The sequence below is a fragment of the Magnusiomyces paraingens genome, assembly GCF_902498895.1.
Source record: "Magnusiomyces paraingens strain CBS 517.90 genome assembly, contig: contig2, whole genome shotgun sequence".
NCBI lineage: Eukaryota > Fungi > Ascomycota > Dipodascomycetes > Dipodascales > Dipodascaceae > Magnusiomyces > Magnusiomyces paraingens.
In genome coordinates, this window is record NW_022474068.1 from 2,278,672 (window position 1) to 2,303,821 (window position 25,150).

General features: G+C 41.2%; 6 protein-coding genes across 6 annotated transcripts; 2 read left to right on the forward strand and 4 right to left on the reverse strand.

The window, feature by feature from the left end:
* Positions 1-154: 154 nt before the first annotated feature.
* SAPINGB_P002450 (uncharacterized protein) lies at positions 155-5,650 on the forward strand (the record flags this gene model as incomplete). Its single annotated transcript, XM_031997169.1, has 5 exons — positions 155-825; positions 894-1,405; positions 1,654-4,356; positions 4,412-4,737; positions 4,790-5,650. The coding sequence occupies 5 exons, from the start codon at positions 155-157 to the stop codon at positions 5,648-5,650; spliced, it is 5,073 nt and encodes a 1,690-aa protein (XP_031853060.1).
* Positions 5,651-6,141: 491 nt separating this feature from the next.
* On the reverse strand, positions 6,142-12,201 carry SAPINGB_P002451 (uncharacterized protein; the record flags this gene model as incomplete). The annotated part of the gene is made up of 5 exons (XM_031997170.1): positions 6,142-6,527; positions 6,661-6,772; positions 6,856-9,251; positions 9,335-10,827; positions 11,159-12,201. 5 exons carry the CDS (start codon positions 12,199-12,201, stop codon positions 6,142-6,144), a joined length of 5,430 nt encoding a protein of 1,809 aa, XP_031853061.1.
* A 372-nt stretch (positions 12,202-12,573) lies between these two features.
* SAPINGB_P002452 (uncharacterized protein) lies at positions 12,574-13,840 on the forward strand (the record flags this gene model as incomplete). Its single annotated transcript, XM_031997171.1, has 2 exons — positions 12,574-13,053; positions 13,109-13,840. 2 exons carry the CDS (start codon positions 12,574-12,576, stop codon positions 13,838-13,840), a joined length of 1,212 nt encoding a protein of 403 aa, XP_031853062.1.
* Positions 13,841-14,135: 295 nt separating this feature from the next.
* On the reverse strand, positions 14,136-18,201 carry SAPINGB_P002453 (uncharacterized protein; the record flags this gene model as incomplete). Its single annotated transcript, XM_031997172.1, has 4 exons — positions 14,136-15,116; positions 15,194-15,755; positions 15,818-16,850; positions 16,926-18,201. 4 exons carry the CDS (start codon positions 18,199-18,201, stop codon positions 14,136-14,138), a joined length of 3,852 nt encoding a protein of 1,283 aa, XP_031853063.1.
* A 608-nt stretch (positions 18,202-18,809) lies between these two features.
* Positions 18,810-20,099, reverse strand: SAPINGB_P002454 (uncharacterized protein; the record flags this gene model as incomplete). The annotated part of the gene is made up of 1 exon (XM_031997173.1): positions 18,810-20,099. The coding sequence occupies one exon, from the start codon at positions 20,097-20,099 to the stop codon at positions 18,810-18,812; it is 1,290 nt and encodes a 429-aa protein (XP_031853064.1).
* Positions 20,100-20,525: 426 nt separating this feature from the next.
* SAPINGB_P002455 (uncharacterized protein) lies at positions 20,526-24,570 on the reverse strand (the record flags this gene model as incomplete). Its single annotated transcript, XM_031997174.1, has 5 exons — positions 20,526-22,156; positions 22,210-22,481; positions 22,529-22,979; positions 23,041-24,064; positions 24,127-24,570. 5 exons carry the CDS (start codon positions 24,568-24,570, stop codon positions 20,526-20,528), a joined length of 3,822 nt encoding a protein of 1,273 aa, XP_031853065.1.
* Positions 24,571-25,150: the final 580 nt, after the last annotated feature.

Consider the following 25,150-nt stretch of genomic DNA (forward strand, 5'->3'; position numbering starts at 1 on the left):
CCACTGCAAATTTTTCTTTCCCTTGGATATTTAAGGAAGGTTTCTTCCCCAACTTTTATAATTTTTCTTTTCCTTTTTCTTTCTTCTTATATAACTGTTTTATCTTATATATTTCAATATATACTTTTCTTGGATAATATTTTCTATTATTATCATGACTTCCCGTGTCACAGTTCAACAGGTTATGGGCCGCACTTCGGCTTATATTAATCTTACTTCCTCTGAAAAACTCACTCCTCTCAACTATCATGTCTGGGCTACCAAAATTCTTTTGGGTCTTCGTGCTATGAATAATGGTGTCCACCTTTATGTCGAAGCTGGTACTGTCAATCCAGCTGCCAATGAATCCCTCGAAGACCTCACCGCCTCGCTTGATACCGTCGTCCATGATGTCATCCTCAACAATATTTCTCCTGAGTTGATCGAACATGTTAATGATGTGGCCATTAGAGGCCGTGACCTCTGGCTTTATCTTCATCAGGAGTATAGTCAACTTCAACCCGCCGATGTCATCTCTCTTATGAAATCCCTCTATGCTGGCAATATTGATGTTGGTCCAAAGTTTGTTTCTTCTGTTCGCTCTTATGTTGCTACGTGGCGTTCCATCTACCAATCATTGTCGCCTGATTCGGTTGTGGCCTTCAACGCTTTGGCCTCAATGGGTCCCAACTGTGAGCGCTTCATCCAGTATGCCTTGGAGCACCGCTTTGATAGTAACAACAATACTGACAACCTTGATATCAATAACTTTATCCGGAACACTGATAAATGGGCCAAGTTGTTGAAGATTACTGGACCCCTGCTACTCTTTCGACTGAAGCGTTCGTTGCTTCATCAAAGAAGTACAATAACAAATCTAAGGGTGATGGTATCAAATGTTTTCGTTGTAAGAGGCGTGGTCATACTTCCAACAATTGTCATGTCTCTTGGGAAGAGGTTCAGGCTGCTCGCCAAGATAATAAGGATGACAAGGAATCTAAAGAGGCTAAAACCTCAAGAGGTTGGTTTGCTGAGACTATTGATGAATTTTCTGAGATAGTTGATGATGATCCATTTGTGAGTTCCGCTTTTGTGTCCGAGACATCTGTTGTTTCTGAAAAGTTTGGTAACAGTTGCTCCGAGTCGTTTGATGATTTGGAATCCGAACTTTTTGATTCTTCTGAGCCGTGTGTCGGCGATGAAGATTGTTTTGTTGGTCAAGTTTCTGAGTATTGTTCAAACTCAGGACTTGATATTGATTCAGTTGGTTCCACTGATGATTCTTGTTTTAATTCTGAACCGTATGTCGGTTCTACTGTTGTTTGTTTGGAGTCTGAACCGTGTGTCAGTTCAGCTCCTATTTGTTTTGATTCTGAATCGTTGGTCGATTCGGATGTTGTTTCTTTTGATTCTGAACCGTTGGTCGGTTCTTCTTTATTTCTTGTTCTGATTCTAAACCGTTGGTCGGTTCTGATGATGATATTGTCTTACCTTCTTTTGATTTTTTGGTGGATTCAATTACTGAACCTTCTCCGCCTATTGTTAAACCTATTGTTACACCAAAATCCCGTTTTTCTCCATTCTTTTACTTATCTTTTGTTACCATCATGTTGTTTTCCTTGATCTTAATTGTCGTCTGGCATCCTTCTTCAATCTTGGATTTAAGTCATTCAGTCCATCATGTTTTTGTTGCTGAATCTACTACTTCTGCTGAGGCCAACTTAGTTGTTGGGTCTGATTCTTTTGACTTTATCCATGATACTGGTGCTACCAGTCACATTTGCAATAACATCTCATATTTTTCTTCTCTTCGTCCCACTTCGGCTACCATTCGTGGTCTTGGTTCTGCTACTGCTGAGGGGGTTGGCGACATTGTCGTTGATCTTCTTGGTAAAGATGACCAGCCTTGTGACCGCGTTGTTCTTCGAGATGTTTTATATGTTCCTAAGATTCCTCGCAATTTATTTGCTGCTCGTCGAGCTACTGCTGGTGGTTGTAGGTTCATTCAAGACCTTAACCATATTTCTGCTGTTGAAAATGGCAAAACTCGAGTCCACGCCATTGCCATGGGTGACTTGTACTTTTGTCGTTTCCGAGTTGTTTTGCCTTCCAAGCCAGTCCATGAGGTGTTTGCTGTTGAGTCGTCTGCCAATCTTTGGCACAAGCGACTTGGTCACGCCAGTGTGGACGTTCTCAAGAAATTATCTAAGTCACTTTCTGTCAAGCCTACTCATTTTGAGGTTGTGGATAGTCATAAGTGTGACGCTTGCTTGGGTGGCAAAGCCACAGCATTGCCATTTAATGGTACCACAGAAAAAGCTAGTCGTCCTTTGGAGTTATTTGTTTCTGATTTAAGCGGTCCTCATGTCGCTACCCCTGTGGGTCATCGTTATGTCTTAACCATTATGGATTATTATTCCAGGTACTCTTATGTGGAGTTGTTGGTTAGGAAAAGTGATGCAAGTCTTGCCATTCGTAACTTTATTGCTAGGTGTGAATCTTATTTTTCTGGTGATTCTGCTGGTGATCGAGTTGCATATTTTCATTCTGATAATGGCGGCGAATACATTTCCAAAGACCTGGAGCAGTTCTTTGTGTCTAAGGGTATCAAGCATACTTATACAGTTCCTCATACTCCTCAACAAAATGGTGTTGCTGAGCGATTGAATCGCACATTATTTGAGAAAGCCAAGTCTATGCTTTTATATGCTCATGCTCCTGAGTATTTATGGGGTGAAGCTGTCAAGTCTGCTAATTATATTAGGAACCGTCTTCCTAGTCGTACCACTGGTGGTGTTGCACCTCTTCAACTTTGGACTGGTAAACCTCCTAGTTATCATCATATGAAAGTATTTGGTTGTCAAGCTACAGTTGTTCTTCCTGGTGCTAAAAGAGAATCTAAGTTAAGTTCAAATACTGAAGCTGGTGTTTTTGTTGGGTATTCTTTGGATCGTACAGCTTATCGAGTTCTTCTTGATTCAAGCATTGTTGAAGCCAGGAGTGTTTACTTTGATGAGTCCAAGTTTCCATTTATGAAAAGTGATAAGGACTTGTCTATTAATGCTACTGGTGTTGGGTTTAGTGTTGGTTCTGGTTCAGGGTCCATGTCAGGACCTTGTTTTGATTCTAAGGGGACTGGTTTAGGATCTAATGTTAGGGTTAATTCTATTGCTAGTTCTGATTTAAGTTCTGGTTCTAGTTTTGGGTCTCATAGATCTTTACCAGCATCCTCATCTGGTTCTGGTTCTGGTTCTATTTGTGCTTTACCGTCTCCGTCTCCGTCTTCTTCTCCGTCTCATTCTCCGTCGCCGCCTCCTTCTTCTTCTTCTTCTTCTATTATTGTTCATAAGCCTCGTTCTGTTCGTCGCATTTTGTCTACACCTTCTGCTCCTCTTGAGTCTCCTACTCTTCCTTCTATTGCTTCTGTTCCATCTCTTCCTAGTTCTCCTATTCTTCCACCTTCAGATCATGATGTCTCTATCTCTCCTGACTCTAGTCCTATTATTTCTTCTTCGGAATATATTCCTTCACAATTAGACTTATCTGAAACTGGTCCATCTATTAATGAATCTGATATTTCAGGTGATTCTGGGATCTCGCAACGAGGGGGTGATATTGGGTTTCAACCGTCTATCATTGCTTCGTCTCCCACTCCACCACCTTCTGTTGAATTGGAAGTAGTGCCACTTAGTCAAGAATCTCCTTCGTCTGATCTTGTTAATTCTCTTGACCAAGCTGGTGTTAGTGTTGTCACTAAGGATGATACTCAAGCTGTTTTGCCTAAATCTCGATCTCGTGTTGTTGCTGTTCGTTTACCTTCTATAACTCCTGCCAAACGCCCGAGTTCTGATGACATTGTTTCACCTCCTTCTAAACACCTTTGTGAAAATTCTTTGAAACAATCTCCAGTGTCTGCAACACCTGCAAAACGTCCAGCTGAAGAAGAGTGTATTTCTTATCGTCGTCTCAAATCTCTCCGCTTTGAGTATGATGATGTGGCTTTACTTGTTTTTACAGATCCTAGTAGTTTTGAAGAAGCTATGTCTAGTGAAGAAGCTGAGTTTTGGCTTGAAGCCTGTGTTATTGAAATGTCGTCTCTTAAACGCAATGGTACTTGGGAATTGGTTGATCTCCCACCTGGTCGCAAGGCTATCAATAGCAAATGGGTGTTTAAAGTTAAGCGCAAAGCTGACGGTTCAATTGAACGTTACAAAGCTCGTCTCGTGTGTATTGGATTTTCGCAAGTTGAAGGTATTGATTATACTGAAACTTTTGCTCCCGTTGTTCGTTACGAGACTGTGAGGATTGTTCTTGCTATTGCTGCTCAGTTTGGGTTCCAGGTTCATCATATGGATGTCGAGACTGCATTTCTTAATGGTGATCTCAAAGAAGATATTTATATGAGACAACCCTAAAGGCTTTGTTGTCAAAGGCCAGGAATCTAAAGTGTGTCATTTGAAGAAGTCTTTATATGGTTTAAAGCAAGCTCCTTTGTGTTGGAATGAGAAGATTCATGGTGCTCTTGTCAAACTTGGGTTTATTCGTAATGAAAGTGACTACGGTGTGTATACCAAAGGATCTGGGTCTACCATGGTCATTATTGCACTGTATGTTGATGATTTACTTATTTCTGGCAATTCTTCTGAAGTCATTGCCAAAACCAAGTCTTCTTTGTCATCTATGTTTAAGATGAAAGACTTGGGCCCAGTCGAGCAGTTCCTTGGCATGAGAGTTAAGCAGTCACCTTACCATATTACTGTGGATGTTTCACGTTATATTTTTTGACATGTTGGAGGAGTTTGGTATGCAGAATTGTTCAAGTGTCAAGACTCCTTTACCCACTCGTGATCTTTCTGATTTTTCCGAGTCTGACTCTGCTACCGATGCCTCCATGTATCGCAGTATTATTGGTAAGCTGATTTATGCTGCTAATTGTGCTCGTCCTGATCTTGCTGTTGCTGTTAGCTTTCTTTGTCGATATATGCAGAATCCTAAGTCTATTCATATGGAAGCTGCTAAGCATACTCTTCGTTATCTTAAGGGTACTGCTGAACTTGGTCTTGAATATCGAGCTCAGAAAGTCTACAAGCTTGTTGGCTATAGTGATGCCGACTATGCACAGGACAAGCAGGACCGTAAGTCCTTTACTGGGTATGTTTTTATTCTGTCTGGTGGTCCCATTACTTGGGCTTGCCGAAAGCAAGTTAGTCCTGCATCGTCCAGCGTCGAGTCTGAGTATATGTCATTGTCTGATGCGTCTAAGGAATGCTTCTGGATTAATCAGTTGTTGTCCCTTTGCAAGATTCCTATTCCGTTGCCAGTGACTATGTTTGAGGACAATCAGGGATGTATTGCTTTGGCTCAGAACCCAGTGTTTCATCGTCGCACCAAGCATATTGATGTTCGTTATCATGTTGTGCGTCACTATATTCGCAGTGGAGTGATTCATCTGGAGTATCTTGATACTCAAGTGATGTTGGCAGATATGTTTACTAAGAATCTTGGTCGTGTGAAGTTTGAGACATTAAGGGGACTACTTGGTATGAAGGCAGTAGGTGATTCTGCGACAAGGGGAGGTGTTGAGCATGCAATGTTGTCGCAGACTAGTGCAGTTGATAATGCACGTGAGTTTGGGTGGGAAACTATGGTTGACAATCTATGTTTATTTTAGTTTTAGCCGCATTAGGTTTAAGCCCTTATGTGACTGTGGTTACCCTCCTTAATTTGTTACAAAGTTGAAGTGTAATACAAACCCACTCAACTTTGGGACAAACCCAAATGAAAAATTTTCACCACTGCAAATTTTTCTTTCCCTTGGATATTTAAGGAAGGTTTCTTCCCCAACTTTTATAATTTTTCTTTTCCTTTTTCTTTCTTCTTATATAACTGTTTTATCTTATATATTTCAATATATACTTTTCTTGGATAATATTTTCTATTATTATCATGACTTCCCGTGTCACAGTTCAACAAAGAAAAATTATAAAAGTTGGGGAAGAAACCTTCCTTATATACCCAAGGGAAAGAAAAATTTGCAGTGGTGAAAATTTTTCATTTGGGTTTGTCCCAAAGTTGAGTGGGTTTGTATTACACTTCAACTTTGTAACAAATTAAGGAGGGTAACCACAGTCACATAAGGGCTTAAACCTAATGCGGCTAAAACTAAAATAAACATAGATTGTCAACCATAGTTTCCCACCCAAACTCACGTGCATTATCAACTGCACTAGTCTGCGACAACATTGCATGCTCAACACCTCCCCTTGTCGCAGAATCACCTACTGCCTTCATACCAAGTAGTCCCCTCAATGTCTCAAACTTCACACGACCAAGATTCTTAGTAAACATATCTGCCAACATCACTTGAGTATCAAGATACTCCAGATGAATCACTCCACTGCGAATATAGTGACGGACAACATGATAACGAACATCAATATGCTTGGTGCGACGATGAAACACTGGGTTCTGAGCCAATGCAATACATCCCTGATTGTCCTCAAACATAGTCACTGGCAACGGAACAGGAATCTTGCAAGGGACAACAACTGATTAATCCAGAAGCATTCCTTAGACGCATCAGACAATGACATGTACTCAGACTCGACGCTGGACGATGCAGGACTAACTTGCTTTCGACAAGCCCAAGTAATGGGACCACCAGACAGAATGAAAACATACCCAGTAAATGACTTACGGTCCCTGCTTTGTCCTGTGCATAGTCGGCATCACTATAACCAACAAGCTTGTAGACTTTCTGAGCTCGATATTCAAGACCAAGTTCAGCAGTACCCTTAAGATAACGAAGAGTATGCTTAGCAGCTTCCATATATGAATAGACTTAGGATTCTGCATATATCGACAAAGAAAGCTAACAGCAACAGCAAGATCAGGACGAGCACAATTAGCAGCATAAATCAGCTTACCAATAATACTGCGATACATGGAGGCATCGGTAGCAGAGTCAGACTCGGAAAAATCAGAAAGATCACGAGTGGGTAAAGGAGTCTTGACACTTGAACAATTCTGCATACCAAACTCCTCCAACATGTCAAAAATATAACGTGAAACATCCACAGTAATATGGTAAGGTGACTGCTTAACTCTCATGCCAAGGAACTGCTCGACTGGGCCCAAGTCTTTCATCTTAAACATAGATGACAAAGAAGACTTGGTTTTGGCAATGACTTCAGAAGAATTGCCAGAAATAAGTAAATCATCAACATACAGTGCAATAATGACCATGGTAGACCCAGATCCTTTGGTATACACACCGTAGTCACTTTCATTACGAATAAACCCAAGTTTGACAAGAGCACCATGAATCTTCTCATTCCAACACAAAGGAGCTTGCTTTAAACCATATAAAGACTTCTTCAAATGACACACTTTAGATTCCTGGCCTTTGACAACAAAGCCTTTAGGTTGTCTCATATAAATATCTTCTTTGAGATCACCATTAAGAAATGCAGTCTCGACATCCATATGATGAACCTGGAACCCAAACTGAGCAGCAATAGCAAGAACAATCCTTACAGTCTCGTAACGAACAACGGGAGCAAAAGTTTCAGTATAATCAATACCTTCAACTTGCGAAAATCCAATACACACGAGACGAGCTTTGTAACGTTCAATTGAACCGTCAGCTTTGCGCTTAACTTTAAACACCCATTTGCTATTGATAGCCTTGCGACCAGGTGGGAGATCAACCAATTCCCAAGGTACCATTGCGTTTAAGAGACGACATTTCAATAACACAGGCTTGCCAAAACTCAGCTTCTTCACTAGACATAGCTTCTTCAAAACTACTAGGATCTGTAAAACAAGTAAAGCCACATCATCATACTCAAAGCGGAGAGATTTGAGACGACGATAAGAAATACACTCTTCTTCAGCTGGACGTTTTGCAGGTGTTGCAGACACTGGAGATTGTTTCAAAGAATTTTCACAAAGATGTTTAGAAGGAGGTGAAACAATGTCATCAGAACTCGGGCGTTTGGCAGGAGTTATAGAAGGTAAACGAACAGCAACAACACGAGATCGAGATTTAGGCAAAACAGCTTGAGTATCATCCTTAGTGACAACACTAACACCAGCTTGGTCAAGAGAATTAACAAGATCAGGCGAAGGAGATTCTTGACTAAGTGGCACTACTTCCAATTCAACAGAAGGTGGTGGAGTGGGAGACGAAGCAATGATAGACGGTTGAAACCCAATATCACCCCCTCGTTGCGAGATCCCAGAATCACCAGAAATATCAGATTCATTAATAGATGGACCAGCTTCAGATAAGTCTAATTGTGAAGGAATATATTCCGAAGAAGAAACAATAGGACTAGAGTCAGAAGATATAGAGACATCATGATCTGAAGGTGGAAGAATAGGAGAACTAGGAAGAGATGGAACTGAAGAAATAGAAGGAAGAGTAGGAAGAGTAGGAGACTCAAGAGGAGCAGAAGGTGTAGACAAAATGCGACGAACAGAACGAGGCTTATGAACAATAATAGAAGAAGAAGAAGAAGGAGGCGGCGACGGAGAATGAGACGGAGAAGAAGACAGAGACGGAGACGGTAAAGCACAAATAGAACCAGAACCAGAACCAGAACCAGAACCAGATGAGGATGCTGGTAAAGATCTATGAGACCCAAAACTAGAACCAGAACTTGAATCAGAACTAGCAATAGAATTAACCCTAACATTAGATCCTAAACCAGACCCCTTAGAATCAAAACAAGGCCCTGACATGGACCCTGAACCAGAACCAACACTAAACCCAACACCAGTACCATTAATAGACAAGTCCTTATCACTTTTCATAAATGGAAACTTGGACTCATCAAAGTAAACACTCCTGGCTTCAACAATGCTTGAATCAAGAAGAACTCGATAAGCTGTACGATCCAAAGAATACCCAACAAAAACACCAGCTTCAGTATTTGAACTTAACTTAGATTCTCTTTTAGCACCAGGAAGAACAACTGTAGCTTGACAACCAAATACTTTCATATGGTGATAACTAGGAGGTTTACCAGTCCAAAGTTGAAGAGGTGCAACACCACCAGTGGTACGACTAGGAAGACGGTTCCTAATATAATTAGCAGACTTGACAGCTTCACCCCATAAATACTCAGGAGCATGAGCATATAAAAGCATAGACTTGGCTTTTTCAAATAATGTGCGATTCAATCGCTCAGCAACACCATTTTGCTGAGGAGTATGAGGAACTGTATAAGTATGCTTGATACCCTTAGACACAAAGAACTGCTCCAGGTCTTTGGAAATGTATTCGCCGCCATTATCAGAATGAAAATATGCAACTCGATCACCAGCAGAATCACCAGAAAATAAGATTCACACCTAGCAATAAAGTTACGAATGGCAAGACTTGCATCACTTTTCCTAACCAACAACTCCACATAAGAGTACCTGGAATAATAATCCATAATGGTTAAGACATAACGATGACCCACAGGGGTAGCGACATGAGGACCGCTTAAATCAGAAACAAATAACTCCAAAGGACGACTAGCTTTTTCTGTGGTACCATTAAATGGCAATGCTGTGGCTTTGCCACCCAAGCAAGCGTCACACTTATGACTATCCACAACCTCAAAATGAGTAGGCTTGACAGAAAGTGACTTAGATAATTTCTTGAGAACGTCCACACTGGCGTGACCAAGTCGCTTGTGCCAAAGATTGGCAGACGACTCAACAGCAAACACCTCATGAACTGGCTTGGAAGGCAAAACAACTCGGAAACGACAAAAGTACAAGTCACCCATGGCAATGGCGTGGACTCGAGTTTTGCCATTTTCAACAGCAGAAATATGGTTAAGGTCTTGAATGAACCGACAACCACCAGCAGTAGCTCGACGAGCAGCAAATAAATTGCGAGGAATCTTAGGAACATATAAAACATCTCGAAGAACAACGCGGTCACAAGGCTGGTCATCTTTACCAAGAAGATCGACGACAATGTCGCCAACCCCCTCAGCAGTAGCAGAACCAAGACCACGAATGGTAGCCGAAGTGGGACGAAGAGAAGAAAAATATGAGATGTTATTGCAAATGTGACTGGTAGCACCAGTGTCATGGATAAAGTCAAAAGAATCAGACCCAACAACTAAGTTGGCCTCAGCAGAAGTAGTAGATTCAGCAACAAAAACATGATGTACTGAATGACTTAAATCCAAGATTGAAGAAGGATGCCAGACGACAATTAAGGTCAAGGAAAACAACATGATGGTAACAAAAGATAAGAAAAAGAATGGAGAAAAACGGGATTTTGGTGTAACAATAGGTTTAACAATAGGCGGAGAAGGTTCAGTAATTGAATCCACCAAAAAATCAAAAGAAGGTAAGGCAATATCATCATCAGAACCGACCAACGGTTTAGAATCAGAACAAAAAATAAAAGAAGAACCGACCAACGGTTCAGAATCAAAAGGAACAACATCCGAATCGACCAACGATTCAGAATCAAAACAAATAGGAGCTGAACTGACACACGGTTCAGACTCCAAACAAACAACAGTAGAACCGACATACGGTTCAGAATTAAAACAAGAATCATCAGTGGAACTAACAAACGGTTTACCAACTGAATCAATATCAAGTCCTGAGTTTGAACAATACTCAGAAACTTGACCAACAAAACAATCTTCATCGCCGACACACGGCTCAGAAGAATCAAAAAGTTCGGATTCCAAATCATCAAACGACTCGGAGCAACTGTTACCAAACTTTTCAGAAACAACAGATGTCTCGGACACAAAAGCGGAACTCACAAATGGATCATCATCAACTATCTCAGAAAATTCATCAATAGTCTCAGCAAACCATGTTGAACTGTGACACGGGAAGTCATGATAATAATAGAAAATATTATCCAAGAAAAGTATATATTGAAATATATAAGATAAAACAGTTATATAAGAAGAAAGAAAAAGGAAAAGAAAAATTATAAAAGTTGGGGAAGAAACTTTCCTTATATACCCAAGGGAAAGAAAAATTTGCAGTGGTGAAAATTTTTCATTTGGGTTTGTCCCAAAGTTGAGTGGGTTTGTATTACACTTCAATTTTGTAACAAATTAAGGAGGGTAACCACAGTCATATAAGGGCTTAAACCTAATGCGGCTAAAACTAAAATAAACATAGATTGTCAACCATAGTTTCCCACCCAAACTCACGTGCATTATCAACTGCACTAGTCTGCGACAACATTGCATGCTCAACACCTCCCCTTGTCGCAGAATCACCTACTGCCTTCATACCAAGTAGTCCCCTCAATGTCTCAAACTTCACACGACCAAGATTCTTAGTGAACATATCTGCCAACATCACTAGAGTATCAAGATACTCCAGATGAATCACTCCACTGCGAATATAGTGACGCACAACATGATAACGAACATCAATATGCTTGGTGCGACGATGAAACACTGGGTTCTGAGCCAATGCAATACATCCCTGATTGTCCTCAAACATAGTCACTGGCAACGGAACAGGAATCTTGCAAAGAGACAACAACTGATTAATCCAGAAGCATTCCTTAGACGCATCAGACAATGACATGTACTCAGACTCGACGCTGGACGATGCAGGACTAACTTGCTTTCGACAAGCCCAAGTAATGGGACCACCAGACAGAATAAAAACATACCCAGTAAAGGACTTACGGTCCTGTTTGTCCTGTGCATAATCGGCATCACTATAGCCAACAAGCTTGTAGACTTTCTGAGCTCGATATTCAAGACCAAGTTCAGCAGTACCCTTAAGATAACGAAGAGTATGCTTAGCAGCTTCCATATGAATAGACTTCGGACTCTGCATATATCGACAAAGAAAGCTAACAGCAACAGCAAGATCAGGACGAGCACAATTAGCAGCATAAATCAGCTTACCAATAATACTGCGATACATGGAGGCATCGGTAGCAGAGTCAGACTCGGAAAAATCAGAAAGATCACGAGTGGGTAAAGGAGTCTTGACACTTGAACAGTTCTGCATACCAAACTCTTCCAACATATCAAAAATATAACGTGAAACATCCACAGTAATATGGTACGGTGACTGCTTAACTCTCATGCCAAGGAACTGCTCGACTGGGCCCAAGTCTTTCATCTTAAACATAGATGACAAAGAAGACTTGGTTTTGGCAATGACCTCAGAAGAATTGCCAGAAATAAGTAAATCATCAACATACAGTGCAATAATAACCATGGTTGTTGAGCATGCAATGTTGTCGCAGACTAGTGCAGTTGATAATGCACGTGAGTTTGGGTGGGAAACTATGGTTGACAATCTATGTTTATTTTAGTTTTAGCCGCATTAGGTTTAAGCCCTTATGTGACTGTGGTTACCCTCCTTAATTTGTTACAAAGTTGAAGTGTAATACAAACCCACTCAACTTTGGGACAAACCCAAATGAAAAATTTTCACCACTGCAAATTTTTCTTTCCCTCAGATATTTAAGGAAGGTTTCTTCCCCAACTTTTATAATTTTTCTTTTCCTTTTTCTTTCTTCTTATATAACTGTTTTATCTTATATATTTCAATATATACTTTTCTTGGATAATATTTTCTATTATTATCATGACTTCCCGTGTCACAGTTCAACAGGTTATGGGCCGCACTTCGGCTTATATTAATCTTACTTCCTCTGAAAAACTCACTCCTCTCAACTATCATGTCTGGGCTACCAAAATTCTTTTGGGTCTTCGTGCTATGAATAATGGTGTCCATCTTTATGTCGAAGCTGGTACTGTCAATCCAGCTGCTAATGAATCCCTCGAAGACCTCACCGCCTCGCTTGATACCGTCGTCCATGATGTCATCCTCAACAACATTTCTCCTGAGTTGATCGAACATGTTAATGATGTGGCCATTAGAGGCCGTGACCTCTGGCTTTATCTTCATCAGGAGTATAGTCAACTTCAACCCGCCGATGTCATCTCACTTATGAAATCCCTCTATGCTGGCAATATTGATGTTGGTCCAAAGTTTGTTTCTTCTGTTCGTTCTTATGTTGCTACCTGGCGTTCCATCTACCAATCATTGTCGCCTGATTCGGTTGTGGCCTTCAACGCTTTGGCCTCAATGGGTCCCCAATTGTGAGCGCTTCATCCAGTACGCCTTGGAGCACCGCTTTGATAGTAACAACAATACTGACAACCTTGATATCAACAACTTCATCCGGAACACTGATAAATGGGCCAAGTTGTTGAAGATTACTGGACCCCCTGCTACTCTTTCGACTGAAGCGTTCGTTGCTTCATCAAAGAAGTACAATAACAAATCTAAGGGTGATGGTATCAAATGTTTTCGTTGTAAGAGGCGTGGTCATACTTCCAACAATTGTCATGTCTCTTGGGAAGAGGTTCAGGCTGCTCGCCAAGATAATAAGGATGACAAGGAATCTAAGGAGGCTAAAACCTCAAGAGGTTGGTTTGCTGAGACTATTGATGAATTTTCTGAGATAGTTGATGATGATCCATTTGTGAGTTCCGCTTTTGTGTCCGAGACATCTGTTGTTTCTGAAAAGTTTGGTAACAGTTGCTCCGAGTCGTTTGATGATTTGGAATCCGAACTTTTTGATTCTTCTGAGCCGTGTGTCGGCGATGAAGATTGTTTTGTTGGTCAAGTTTCTGCGTATTGTTCAAACTCAGGACTTGATATTGATTCAGTTGGTAAACCGTTTGTTGGTTCCACTGATGATTCTTGTTTTATTTCTGAACCGTATGTCGGTTCTACTGTTGTTTGTTTGGAGTCTGAACCGTGTGTCAGTTCAGCTCCTATTTGTTTTGATTCTGAATCGTTGGTCGATTCGGATATTGTTCCTTTTGATTCTGAACCGTGTTGAACTGTGACACGGGAAGTCATGATAATAATAGAAAATATTATCCAAGAAAAGTATATATTGAAATATATAAGATAAAACAGTTATATAAGAAGAAAGAAAAAGGAAAAGAAAAATTATAAAAGTTGGGGAAGAAACCTTCCTTAAATATCTGAGGGAAAGAAAAATTTGCAGTGGTGAAAATTTTTCATTTGGGTTTGTCCCAAAGTTGAGTGGGTTTGTATTACACTTCAACTTTGTAACAAATTAAGGAGGGTAACCACAGTCACATAAGGGCTTAAACCTAATGCGGCTAAAACTAAAATAAACATAGATTGTCAACCATAGTTTCCCACCCAAACTCACGTGCATTATCAACTGCACTAGTCTGCGACAACATTGCATGCTCAACACCTCCCCTTGTCGCAGAATCACCTACTGCCTTCATACCAAGTAGTCCCCTCAATGTCTCAAACTTCACACGACCAAGATTCTTAGTAAACATATCTGCCAACATCACTTGAGTATCAAGATACTCCAGATGAATCACTCCACTGCGAATATAGTGACGGACAACATGATACCGAACATCAATATGCTTGGTGCGACGATGAAACACTGGGTTCTGAGCCAAAGCAATACATCCCTGATTGTCCTCAAACATAGTCACTGGCAACGGAACAGGAATCTTGCAAAGAGACAACAACTGATTAATCCAGAAGCATTCCTTAGACGCATCAGACAATGACATATACTCAGACTCGACGCTGGACGATGCAGGACTAACTTGCTTTCGACAAGCCCAAGTAATGGGACCACCAGACAGAATAAAAACATACCCAGTAAAGGACTTACGGTCCTGCTTGTCCTGTGCATAATCGGCATCACTATAGCCAACAAGCTTGTAGACTTTCTGAGCTCGATATTCAAGACCAAGTTCAGCAGTACCCTTAAGATAACGAAGAGTATGCTTAGCAGCTTCCATATGAATAGACTTAGGACTCTGCATATATCGACAAAGAAAGCTAACAGCAACAGCAAGATCAGGACGAGCACAATTAGCAGCATAAATCAGCTTACCAATAATACTGCGATACATGGAGGCATCGGTAGCAGAGTCAGACTCGGAAAAATCAGAAAGATCACGAGTGGGTAAAGGAGTCTTGACACTTGAACAATTCTGCATACCAAACTCCTCCAACACGTCAAAAATATAACGTGAAACATCCACAGTAATATGGTAAGGTGACTGCTTAACTCTCATGCCAAGGAACTGCTCGACTGGGCCCAAGTCTTTCATCTTAAACATAGATGACAAGAAGACTTGGTTTTGGCAATGACTTCAGAAGAATTGCCAGAAATAAGTAAATCATCAACATACAGTGCAATAATGACCATGGTAGACCCAGATCCTTTGGTATACACACCGTAGTCACTTTCATTACGAATAAACCCAAGTTTGACAAGAGCACCATGAATCTTCTCATTCCAACACAAAGGAGCTTGCTTTAAACCATATAAAGACTTCTTCAAATGACACACTTTAGATTCCTGACCTTTGACAACAAAGCCTTTAGGTTGTCTCATATAAATATCTTCTTTGAGATCACCATTAAGAAATGCAGTCTCGACATCCATATGATGAACCTGGAACCCAAACTGAGCAGCAATAGCAAGAACAATCCTCACAGTCTCGTAACGAACAACGGGAGCAAAAGTTTCAGTATAATCAATACCTTCAACTTGCGAAAATCCAATACACACGAGACGAGCTTTGTAACGTTCAATTGAACCGTCAGCTTTGCGCTTAACTTTAAACACCCATTTGCTATTGATAGCCTTGCGACCAGGTGGGAGATCAACCAATTCCCAAGTACCATTGCGTTTAAGAGACGACATTTCAATAACACAGGCTTCAAGCCAAAACTCAGCTTCTTCACTAGACATAGCTTCTTCAAAACTACTAGGATCTGTAAAACAAGTAAAGCCACATCATCATACTCAAAGCGGAGAGATTTGAGACGACGATAAGAAATACACTCTTCTTCAGCTGGACGTTTTGCAGGTGTTGCAGACACTGGAGATTGTTTCAAAGAATTTTCACAAAGGTGTTTAGAAGGAGGTGAAACAATGTCATCTGAACTCGGGCGTTTGGCAGGAGTTATAGAAGGTAAACGAACAGCAACAACACGAGATCGAGATTTAGGCAAAACAGCTTGAGTATCATCCTTAGTGACAACACTAACACCAGCTTGGTCAAGAGAATTAACAAGATCAGACGAAGGAGATTCTTGACTAAGTGGCACTACTTCCAACTCAACAAAAGGTGGTGGAGTGGGAGACGAAGCAATGATAGACGGTTGAAACCCAATATCACCCCCTCGTTGCGAGATCCCAGAATCACCTGAAATATCAGATTCATTAATAGATGGACCAGCTTCAGATAAGTCTAATTGTGAAGGAATATATTCCGAAGAAGAAACAATTGGACTTGAGTCAGGAGAGATAGAGACATCATGATCTGAAGGTGGAAGAATAGGAGAACTAGGAAGAGATGGAACTGAAGCAATAGAAGGAAGAGTAGGAAGAGTAGGAGACTCAAGAGGAGCAGAAGGTGTAGACAAAATGCGACGAACAGAACGAGGCATATTAACAATAATAGAAGAAGAAGAAGAAGGAGGCGGCGACGGAGAATGAGACGGTGAAGAAGACGGAGACGGAGACGGTAAAGCACAAATAGAACCAGAACCAGAACCAGATGAGGATGCTGGTAAAGATCTATGAGACCCAAAACTAGAACCAGAACTTAAATCAGAACTAGCAATAGAATTAACCCTAACATTAGATCCTAAACCAGTCCCCTTAGAATCAAAACAAGGTCCTGACATGGACCCTGAACCAGAACCAACACTAAACCCAACACCAGTACCATTAATAGACAAGTCCTTATCACTTTTCATAAATGGAAACTTGGACTCATCAAAGTAAACACTCCTGGCTTCAACAATGCTTGAATCAAGAAGAACTCGATAAGCTGTACGATCCAAAGAATACCCAACAAAACACCAGCTTCAGTATTTGAACTTAACTTAGATTCTCTTTTTAGCACCAGGAAGAACAACTGTAGCTTGACAACCAAATACTTTCATATGGTGATAACTAGGAGGTTTACCCGTCCAAAGTTGAAGAGGTGCAACACCACCAGTGGTACGACTAGGAAGACGGTTCCTAATATAATTAGCAGACTTGACAGCTTCACCCCATAAGTATTCAGGAGCATGAGCATATAAAAGCATAGACTTGGCTTTCTCAAATAATGTGCGATTCAATCGCTCAGCAACACCATTTTGTTGAGGAGTATGAGGAACTGTATAAGTATGCTTGATACCCTTAGACACAAAGAACTGCTCCAGGTCTTTGGAAATGTATTCGCCGCCATTATCAGAATGAAAATATGCAACTCGATCACCAGCAGAATCACCAGAAAAATAAGATTCACACCTAGCAATAAAGTTACGAATGGCAAGACTTGCATCACTTTTCCTAACCAACAACTCCACATAAGAGTACCTGGAATAATAATCCATAATGGTTAAGACATAACGATGACCCACAGGGGTAGCGACATGAGGACCGCTTAAATCAGAAACAAATAACTCCAAAGGACGACTAGCTTTTTCTGTGGTACCATTAAATGGCAATGCTGTGGCTTTGCCACCCAAACAAGCGTCACACTTATGACTATCCACAACCTCAAAATGAGTAGGCTTGACAGAAAGTGACTTAGATAATTTCTTGAGAACGTCCACACTGGCGTGACCAAGTCGCTTGTGCCAAAGATTGGCAGACGACTCAACAGCAAACACCTCATGAACTGGCTTGGAAGGCAAAACAACTCGGAAACGACAAAAGTACAAGTCACCCATGGCAATGGCGTGGACTCGAGTTTTGCCATTTTCGACAGCAGAAATATGGTTAAGGTCTTGAATGAACCGACAACCACCAGCAGTAGCTCGACGAGCAGCAAATAAATTGCGAGGAATCTTAGGAACATATAAAACATCTCGAAGAACAACGCGGTCACAAGGCTGGTCATCTTTACCAAGAAGATCGACGACAATGTCGCCAACCCCCTCAGCAGTAGCAGAACCAAGACCACGAATGGTAGCCGAAGTGGGACGAAGAGAAGAAAAATATGAGATGTTATTGCAAATGTGACTGGTAGCACCGGTATCATGGATAAAGTCAAAAGAATCAGACCCAACAACTAAGTTGGCCTCAGCAGAAGTAGTAGATTCAGCAACAAAAACATGATGGACTGAATGACTTAAATCCAAGATTGAAGAAGGATGCCAGACGACAATTAAAATCAAGGAAAACAACATGATGGTAACAAAAGATAAGTAAAAGAATGGAAAAATGTTGGAATATACGTGTGTCGTGTTGAGACCTGTTGAGTGTAGGGTCCAGTTCCAACACTATCCACCGTTTGTGTATCACGAGATTTTCCCAGTAACATCATGAAAGAGTTACTACTTAACAATAAGTAGGCTCTGTGGTGTAGTGGTAACACGCACTCAGGCCATATGAGTGAGACTGGGGTTCGATCCCCCGTAGTGCCGTTCTTTTATGGTTGTCCAGCTTAGCTTCCTATTTTAGCTGTTCAACAGGTTATGAGCCCTGAGGGTTGGGACAACATAGAAGAGCGCACTGTATTACACACGTGATGGGATCTCGTGATAAGGGGAGGTGTTGGAATATACGTGTGTCGTGTTGAGACCTGTTGAGTGTAGGGTCCAGTTCCAACACTATCCACCGTTTGTGTATCACGAGATTTTCCCAGTAACATCATGAAAGAGTTACTACTTAACAATAAGTAGGCTCTGTGGTGTAGTGGTAACACGCACTCAGGCCATATGAGTGAGACTGGGGTTCGATCCCCCGTAGTGCCGTTCTTTTATGGTTGTCCAGCTTAGCTTCCTATTTTAGCTGTTCAACAAAAAACGGGATTTTGGTGTAACAATAGGTTTAACAATAGGCGGAGAAGGTTCAGTAATTGAATCCACCAAAAAATCAAAAGAAGGTAAGACAATATCATCATCAGAACCGACCAACGGTTTAGAATCAGAACAAGAATAAAAGAAGAACCGACCAACGGTTCAGAATCAAAAGGAACAATATCCGAATCGACCAACGATTCAGAATCAAAACAAATAGGAGCTGAACTGACACACGGTTCAGACTCCAAACAAACAACAGTAGAACCGACATACGGTTCAGAAATAAAACAAGAATCATCAGTGGAACCAACAAACGGTTTACCAACTGAATCAATATCAAGTCCTGAGTTTGAACAATACGCAGAAACTTGACCAACAAAACAATCTTCATCGCCGACACACGGCTCAGAAGAATCAAAAAGTTCGGATTCCAAATCATCAAACGACTCGGAGCAACTGTTACCAAACTTTTCAGAAACAACAGATGTCTCGGACACAAAAGCGGAACTCACAAATGGATCATCATCAACTATCTCAGAAAATTCATCAATAGTCTCAGCAAACCAACCTCTTGAGGTTTTAGCCTCCTTAGATTCCTTGTCATCCTTATTATCTTGGCGAGCAGCCTGAACCTCTTCCCAAGAGACATGACAATTGTTGGAAGTATGACCACGCCTCTTACAACGAAAACATTTGATACCATCACCCTTAGATTTGTTATTGTACTTCTTTGATGAAGCAACGAACGCTTCAGTCGAAAGAGTAGCAGGGGGTCCAGTAATCTTCAACAACTTGGCCCATTTATCAGTGTTCCGGATGAAGTTGTTGATATCAAGGTTGTCAGTATTGTTGTTACTATCAAAGCGGTGCTCCAAGGCGTACTGGATGAAGCGCTCACAATTGGGACCCATTGAGGCCAAAGCGTTGAAGGCCACAACCGAATCAGGCGACAATGATTGGTAGATGGAACGCCAGGTAGCAACATAAGAACGAACAGAAGAAACAAACTTTGGACCAACATCAATATTGCCAGCATAGAGGGATTTCATAAGTGAGATGACATCGGCGGGTTGAAGTTGACTATACTCCTGATGAAGATAAAGCCAGAGGTCACGGCCTCTAATGGCCACATCATTAACATGTTCGATCAACTCAGGAGAAATGTTGTTGAGGATGACATCATGGACGACGGTATCAAGCGAGGCGGTGAGGTCTTCGAGGGATTCATTAGCAGCTGGATTGACAGTACCAGCTTCGACATAAAGATGGACACCATTATTCATAGCACGAAGACCCAAAAAAATTTTGGTAGCCCAGACATGATAGTTGAGAGGAGGAGTTTTTCAGAGGAAGTAAGATTAATATAAGCCGAAGTGCGGCCCATAACCTGTTGAACTGTGACACGGGAAGTCATGATAATAATAGAAAATATTATCCAAGAAAAGTATATATTGAAATATATAAGATAAAACAGTTATATAAGAAGAAAGAAAAAAGGAAAAGAAAAATTATAAAAGTTGGGGAAGAAACCTTCCTTAAATATCTGAGGGAAAGAAAAATTTGCAGTGGTGAAAATTTTTCATTTGGGTTTGTCCCAAAGTTGAGTGGGTTTGTATTACACTTCAACTTTGTAACAAATTAAGGAGGGTAACCACAGTCACATAAGGGCTTAAACCTAATGCGGCTAAAACTAAAATAAACATAGATTGTCAACCATAGTTTCCCACCCAAACTCGTGCATTATCAACTGCACTAGTCTGCGACAACATTGCATGCTCAACACCTCCCCTTGTCGCAGAATCACCTACTGCCTTCATACCAAGTAGTCCCCTCAATGTCTCAAACTTCACACGACCAAGATTCTTAGTAAACATATCTGCCAACATCACTTGAGTATCAAGATACTCCAGATGAATCACTCCACTGCGAATATAGTGACGGACAACATGATACCGAACATCAATATGCTTGGTGCGACGATGAAACACTGGGTTCTGAGCCAAAGCAATACATCCCTGATTGTCCTCAAACATAGTCACTGGCAACGGAACAGGAATCTTGCAAAGAGACAACAACTGATTAATCCAGAAGCATTCCTTAGACGCATCAGACAATGACATATACTCAGACTCGACGCTGGACGATGCAGGACTAACTTGCTTTCGACAAGCCCAAGTAATGGGACCACCAGACAGAATAAAAACATACCCAGTAAAGGACTTACGGTCCTGCTTGTCCTGTGCATAATCGGCATCACTATAGCCAACAAGCTTGTAGACTTTCTGAGCTCGATATTCAAGACCAAGTTCAGCAGTACCCTTAAGATAACGAAGAGTATGCTTAGCAGCTTCCATATGAATAGACTTAGGACTCTGCATATATCGACAAAGAAAGCTAACAGCAACAGCAAGATCAGGACGAGCACAATTAGCAGCATAAATCAGCTTACCAATAATACTGCGATACATGGAGGCATCGGTAGCAGAGTCAGACTCGGAAAAATCAGAAAGATCACGAGTGGGTAAAGGAGTCTTGACACTTGAACAATTCTGCATACCAAACTCCTCCAACACGTCAAAAATATAACGTGAAACATCCACAGTAATATGGTAAGGTGACTGCTTAACTCTCATGCCAAGGAACTGCTCGACTGGGCCCAAGTCTTTCATCTTAAACATAGATGACAAAGAAGACTTGGTTTTGGCAATGACTTCAGAAGAATTGCCAGAAATAAGTAAATCATCAACATACAGTGCAATAATGACCATGGTAGACCCAGATCCTTTGGTATACACACCGTAGTCACTTTCATTACGAATAAACCCAAGTTTGACAAGAGCACCATGAATCTTCTCATTCCAACACAAAGGAGCTTGCTTTAAACCATATAAAGACTTCTTCAAATGACACACTTTAGATTCCTGACCTTTGACAACAAAGCCTTTAGGTTGTCTCATATAAATATCTTCTTTGAGATCACCATTAAGAAATGCAGTCTCGACATCCATATGATGAACCTGGAACCCAAACTGAGCAGCAATAGCAAGAACAATCCTCACAGTCTCGTAACGAACAACGGGAGCAAAAGTTTCAGTATAATCAATACCTTCAACTTGCGAAAATCCAATACACACGAGACGAGCTTTGTAACGTTCAATTGAACCGTCAGCTTTGCGCTTAACTTTAAACACCCATTTGCTATTGATAGCCTTGCGACCAGGTGGGAGATCAACCAATTCCCAAGTACCATTGCGTTTAAGAGACGACATTTCAATAACACAGGCTTCAAGCCAAAACTCAGCTTCTTCACTAGACATAGCTTCTTCAAAACTACTAGGATCTGTAAAACAAGTAAAGCCACATCATCATACTCAAAGCGGAGAGATTTGAGACGACGATAAGAAATACACTCTTCTTCAGCTGGACGTTTTGCAGGTGTTGCAGACACTGGAGATTGTTTCAAAGAATTTTCACAAAGGTGTTTAGAAGGAGGTGAAACAATGTCATCTGAACTCGGGCGTTTGGCAGGAGTTATAGAAGGTAAACGAACAGCAACAACACGAGATCGAGATTTAGGCAAAACAGCTTGAGTATCATCCTTAGTGACAACACTAACACCAGCTTGGTCAAGAGAATTAACAAGATCAGACGAAGGAGATTCTTGACTAAGTGGCACTACTTCCAACTCAACAAAGGTGGTGGAGTGGGAGACGAAGCAATGATAGACGGTTGAAACCCAATATCACCCCCTCGTTGCGAGATCCCAGAATCACCTGAAATATCAGATTCATTAATAGATGGACCAGCTTCAGATAAGTCTAATTGTGAAGGAATATATTCCGAAGAAGAAACAATTGGACTTGAGTCAGGAGAGATAGAGACATCATGATCTGAAGGTGGAAGAATAGGAGAACTAGGAAGAGATGGAACTGAAGCAATAGAAGGAAGAGTAGGAAGAGTAGGAGACTCAAGAGGAGCAGAAGGTGTAGACAAAATGCGACGAACAGAACGAGGCATATTAACAATAATAGAAGAAGAAGAAGAAGGAGGCGGCGACGGAGAATGAGACGGTGAAGAAGACGGAGACGGAGACGGTAAAAGCACAAATAGAACCAGAACCAGAACCAGATGAGGATGCTGGTAAAGATCTATGAGACCCAAAACTAGAACCAGAACTTAAATCAGAACTAGCAATAGAATTAACCCTAACATTAGATCCTAAACCAGTCCCCTTAGAATCAAAACAAGGTCCTGACATGGACCCTGAACCAGAACCAACACTAAACCCAACACCAGTACCATTAATAGACAAGTCCTTATCACTTTTCATAAATGGAAACTTGGACTCATCAAAGTAAACACTCCTGGCTTCAACAATGCTTGAATCAAGAAGAACTCGATAAGCTGTACGATCCAAAGAATACCCAACAAAAACACCAGCTTCAGTATTTGAACTTAACTTAGATTCTCTTTTAGCACCAGGAAGAACAACTGTAGCTTGACAACCAAATACTTTCATATGGTGATAACTAGGAGGTTTACCCGTCCAAAGTTGAAGAGGTGCAACACCACCAGTGGTACGACTAGGAAGACGGTTCCTAATATAATTAGCAGACTTGACAGCTTCACCCCATAAGTATTCAGGAGCATGAGCATATAAAAGCATAGACTTGGCTTTCTCAAATAATGTGCGATTCAATCGCTCAGCAACACCATTTTGTTGAGGAGTATGAGGAACTGTATAAGTATGCTTGATACCCTTAGACACAAAGAACTGCTCCAGGTCTTTGGAAATGTATTCGCCGCCATTATCAGAATGAAAATATGCAACTCGATCACCAGCAGAATCACCAGAAAAATAAGATTCACACCTAGCAATAAAGTTACGAATGGCAAGACTTGCATCACTTTTCCTAACCAACAACTCCACATAAGAGTACCTGGAATAATAATCCATAATGGTTAAGACATAACGATGACCCACAGGGGTAGCGACATGAGGACCGCTTAAATCAGAAACAAATAACTCCAAAGGACGACTAGCTTTTTCTGTGGTACCATTAAATGGCAATGCTGTGGCTTTGCCACCCAAACAAGCGTCACACTTATGACTATCCACAACCTCAAAATGAGTAGGCTTGACAGAAAGTGACTTAGATAATTTCTTGAGAACGTCCACACTGGCGTGACCAAGTCGCTTGTGCCAAAGATTGGCAGACGACTCAACAGCAAACACCTCATGAACTGGCTTGGAAGGCAAAACAACTCGGAAACGACAAAGTACAAGTCACCCATGGCAATGGCGTGGACTCGAGTTTTGCCATTTTCGACAGCAGAAATATGGTTAAGGTCTTGAATGAACCGACAACCACCAGCAGTAGCTCGACGAGCAGCAAATAAATTGCGAGGAATCTTAGGAACATATAAAACATCTCGAAGAACAACGCGGTCACAAGGCTGGTCATCTTTACCAAGAAGATCGACGACAATGTCGCCAACCCCCTCAGCAGTAGCAGAACCAAGACCACGAATGGTAGCCGAAGTGGGACGAAGAGAAGAAAAATATGAGATGTTATTGCAAATGTGACTGGTAGCACCGGTATCATGGATAAAGTCAAAAGAATCAGACCCAACAACTAAGTTGGCCTCAGCAGAAGTAGTAGATTCAGCAACAAAAACATGATGGACTGAATGACTTAAATCCAAGATTGAAGAAGGATGCCAGACGACAATTAAAATCAAGGAAAACAACATGATGGTAACAAAAGATAAGTAAAAGAATGGAGAAAAATGTTGGAATATACGTGTGTCGTGTTGAGACCTGTTGAGTGTAGGGTCCAGTTCCAACACTATCCACCGTTTGTGTATCACGAGATTTTCCCAGTAACATCATGAAAGAGTTACTACTTAACAATAAGTAGGCTCTGTGGTGTAGTGGTAACACGCACTCAGGCCATATGAGTGAGACTGGGGTTCGATCCCCCGTAGTGCCGTTCTTTTATGGTTGTCCAGCTTAGCTTCCTATTTTAGCTGTTCAACAGGTTATGAGCCCTGAGGGTTGGGACAACATAGAAGAGCGCACTGTATTACACACGTGATGGGATCTCGTGATAAGGGGAGGTGTTGGAATATACGTGTGTCGTGTTGAGACCTGTTGAGTGTAGGGTCCAGTTCCAACACTATCCACCGTTTGTGTATCACGAGATTTTCCCAGTAACATCATGAAAGAGTTACTACTTAACAATAAGTAGGCTCTGTGGTGTAGTGGTAACACGCACTCAGGCCATATGAGTGAGACTGGGGTTCGATCCCCCGTAGTGCCGTTCTTTTATGG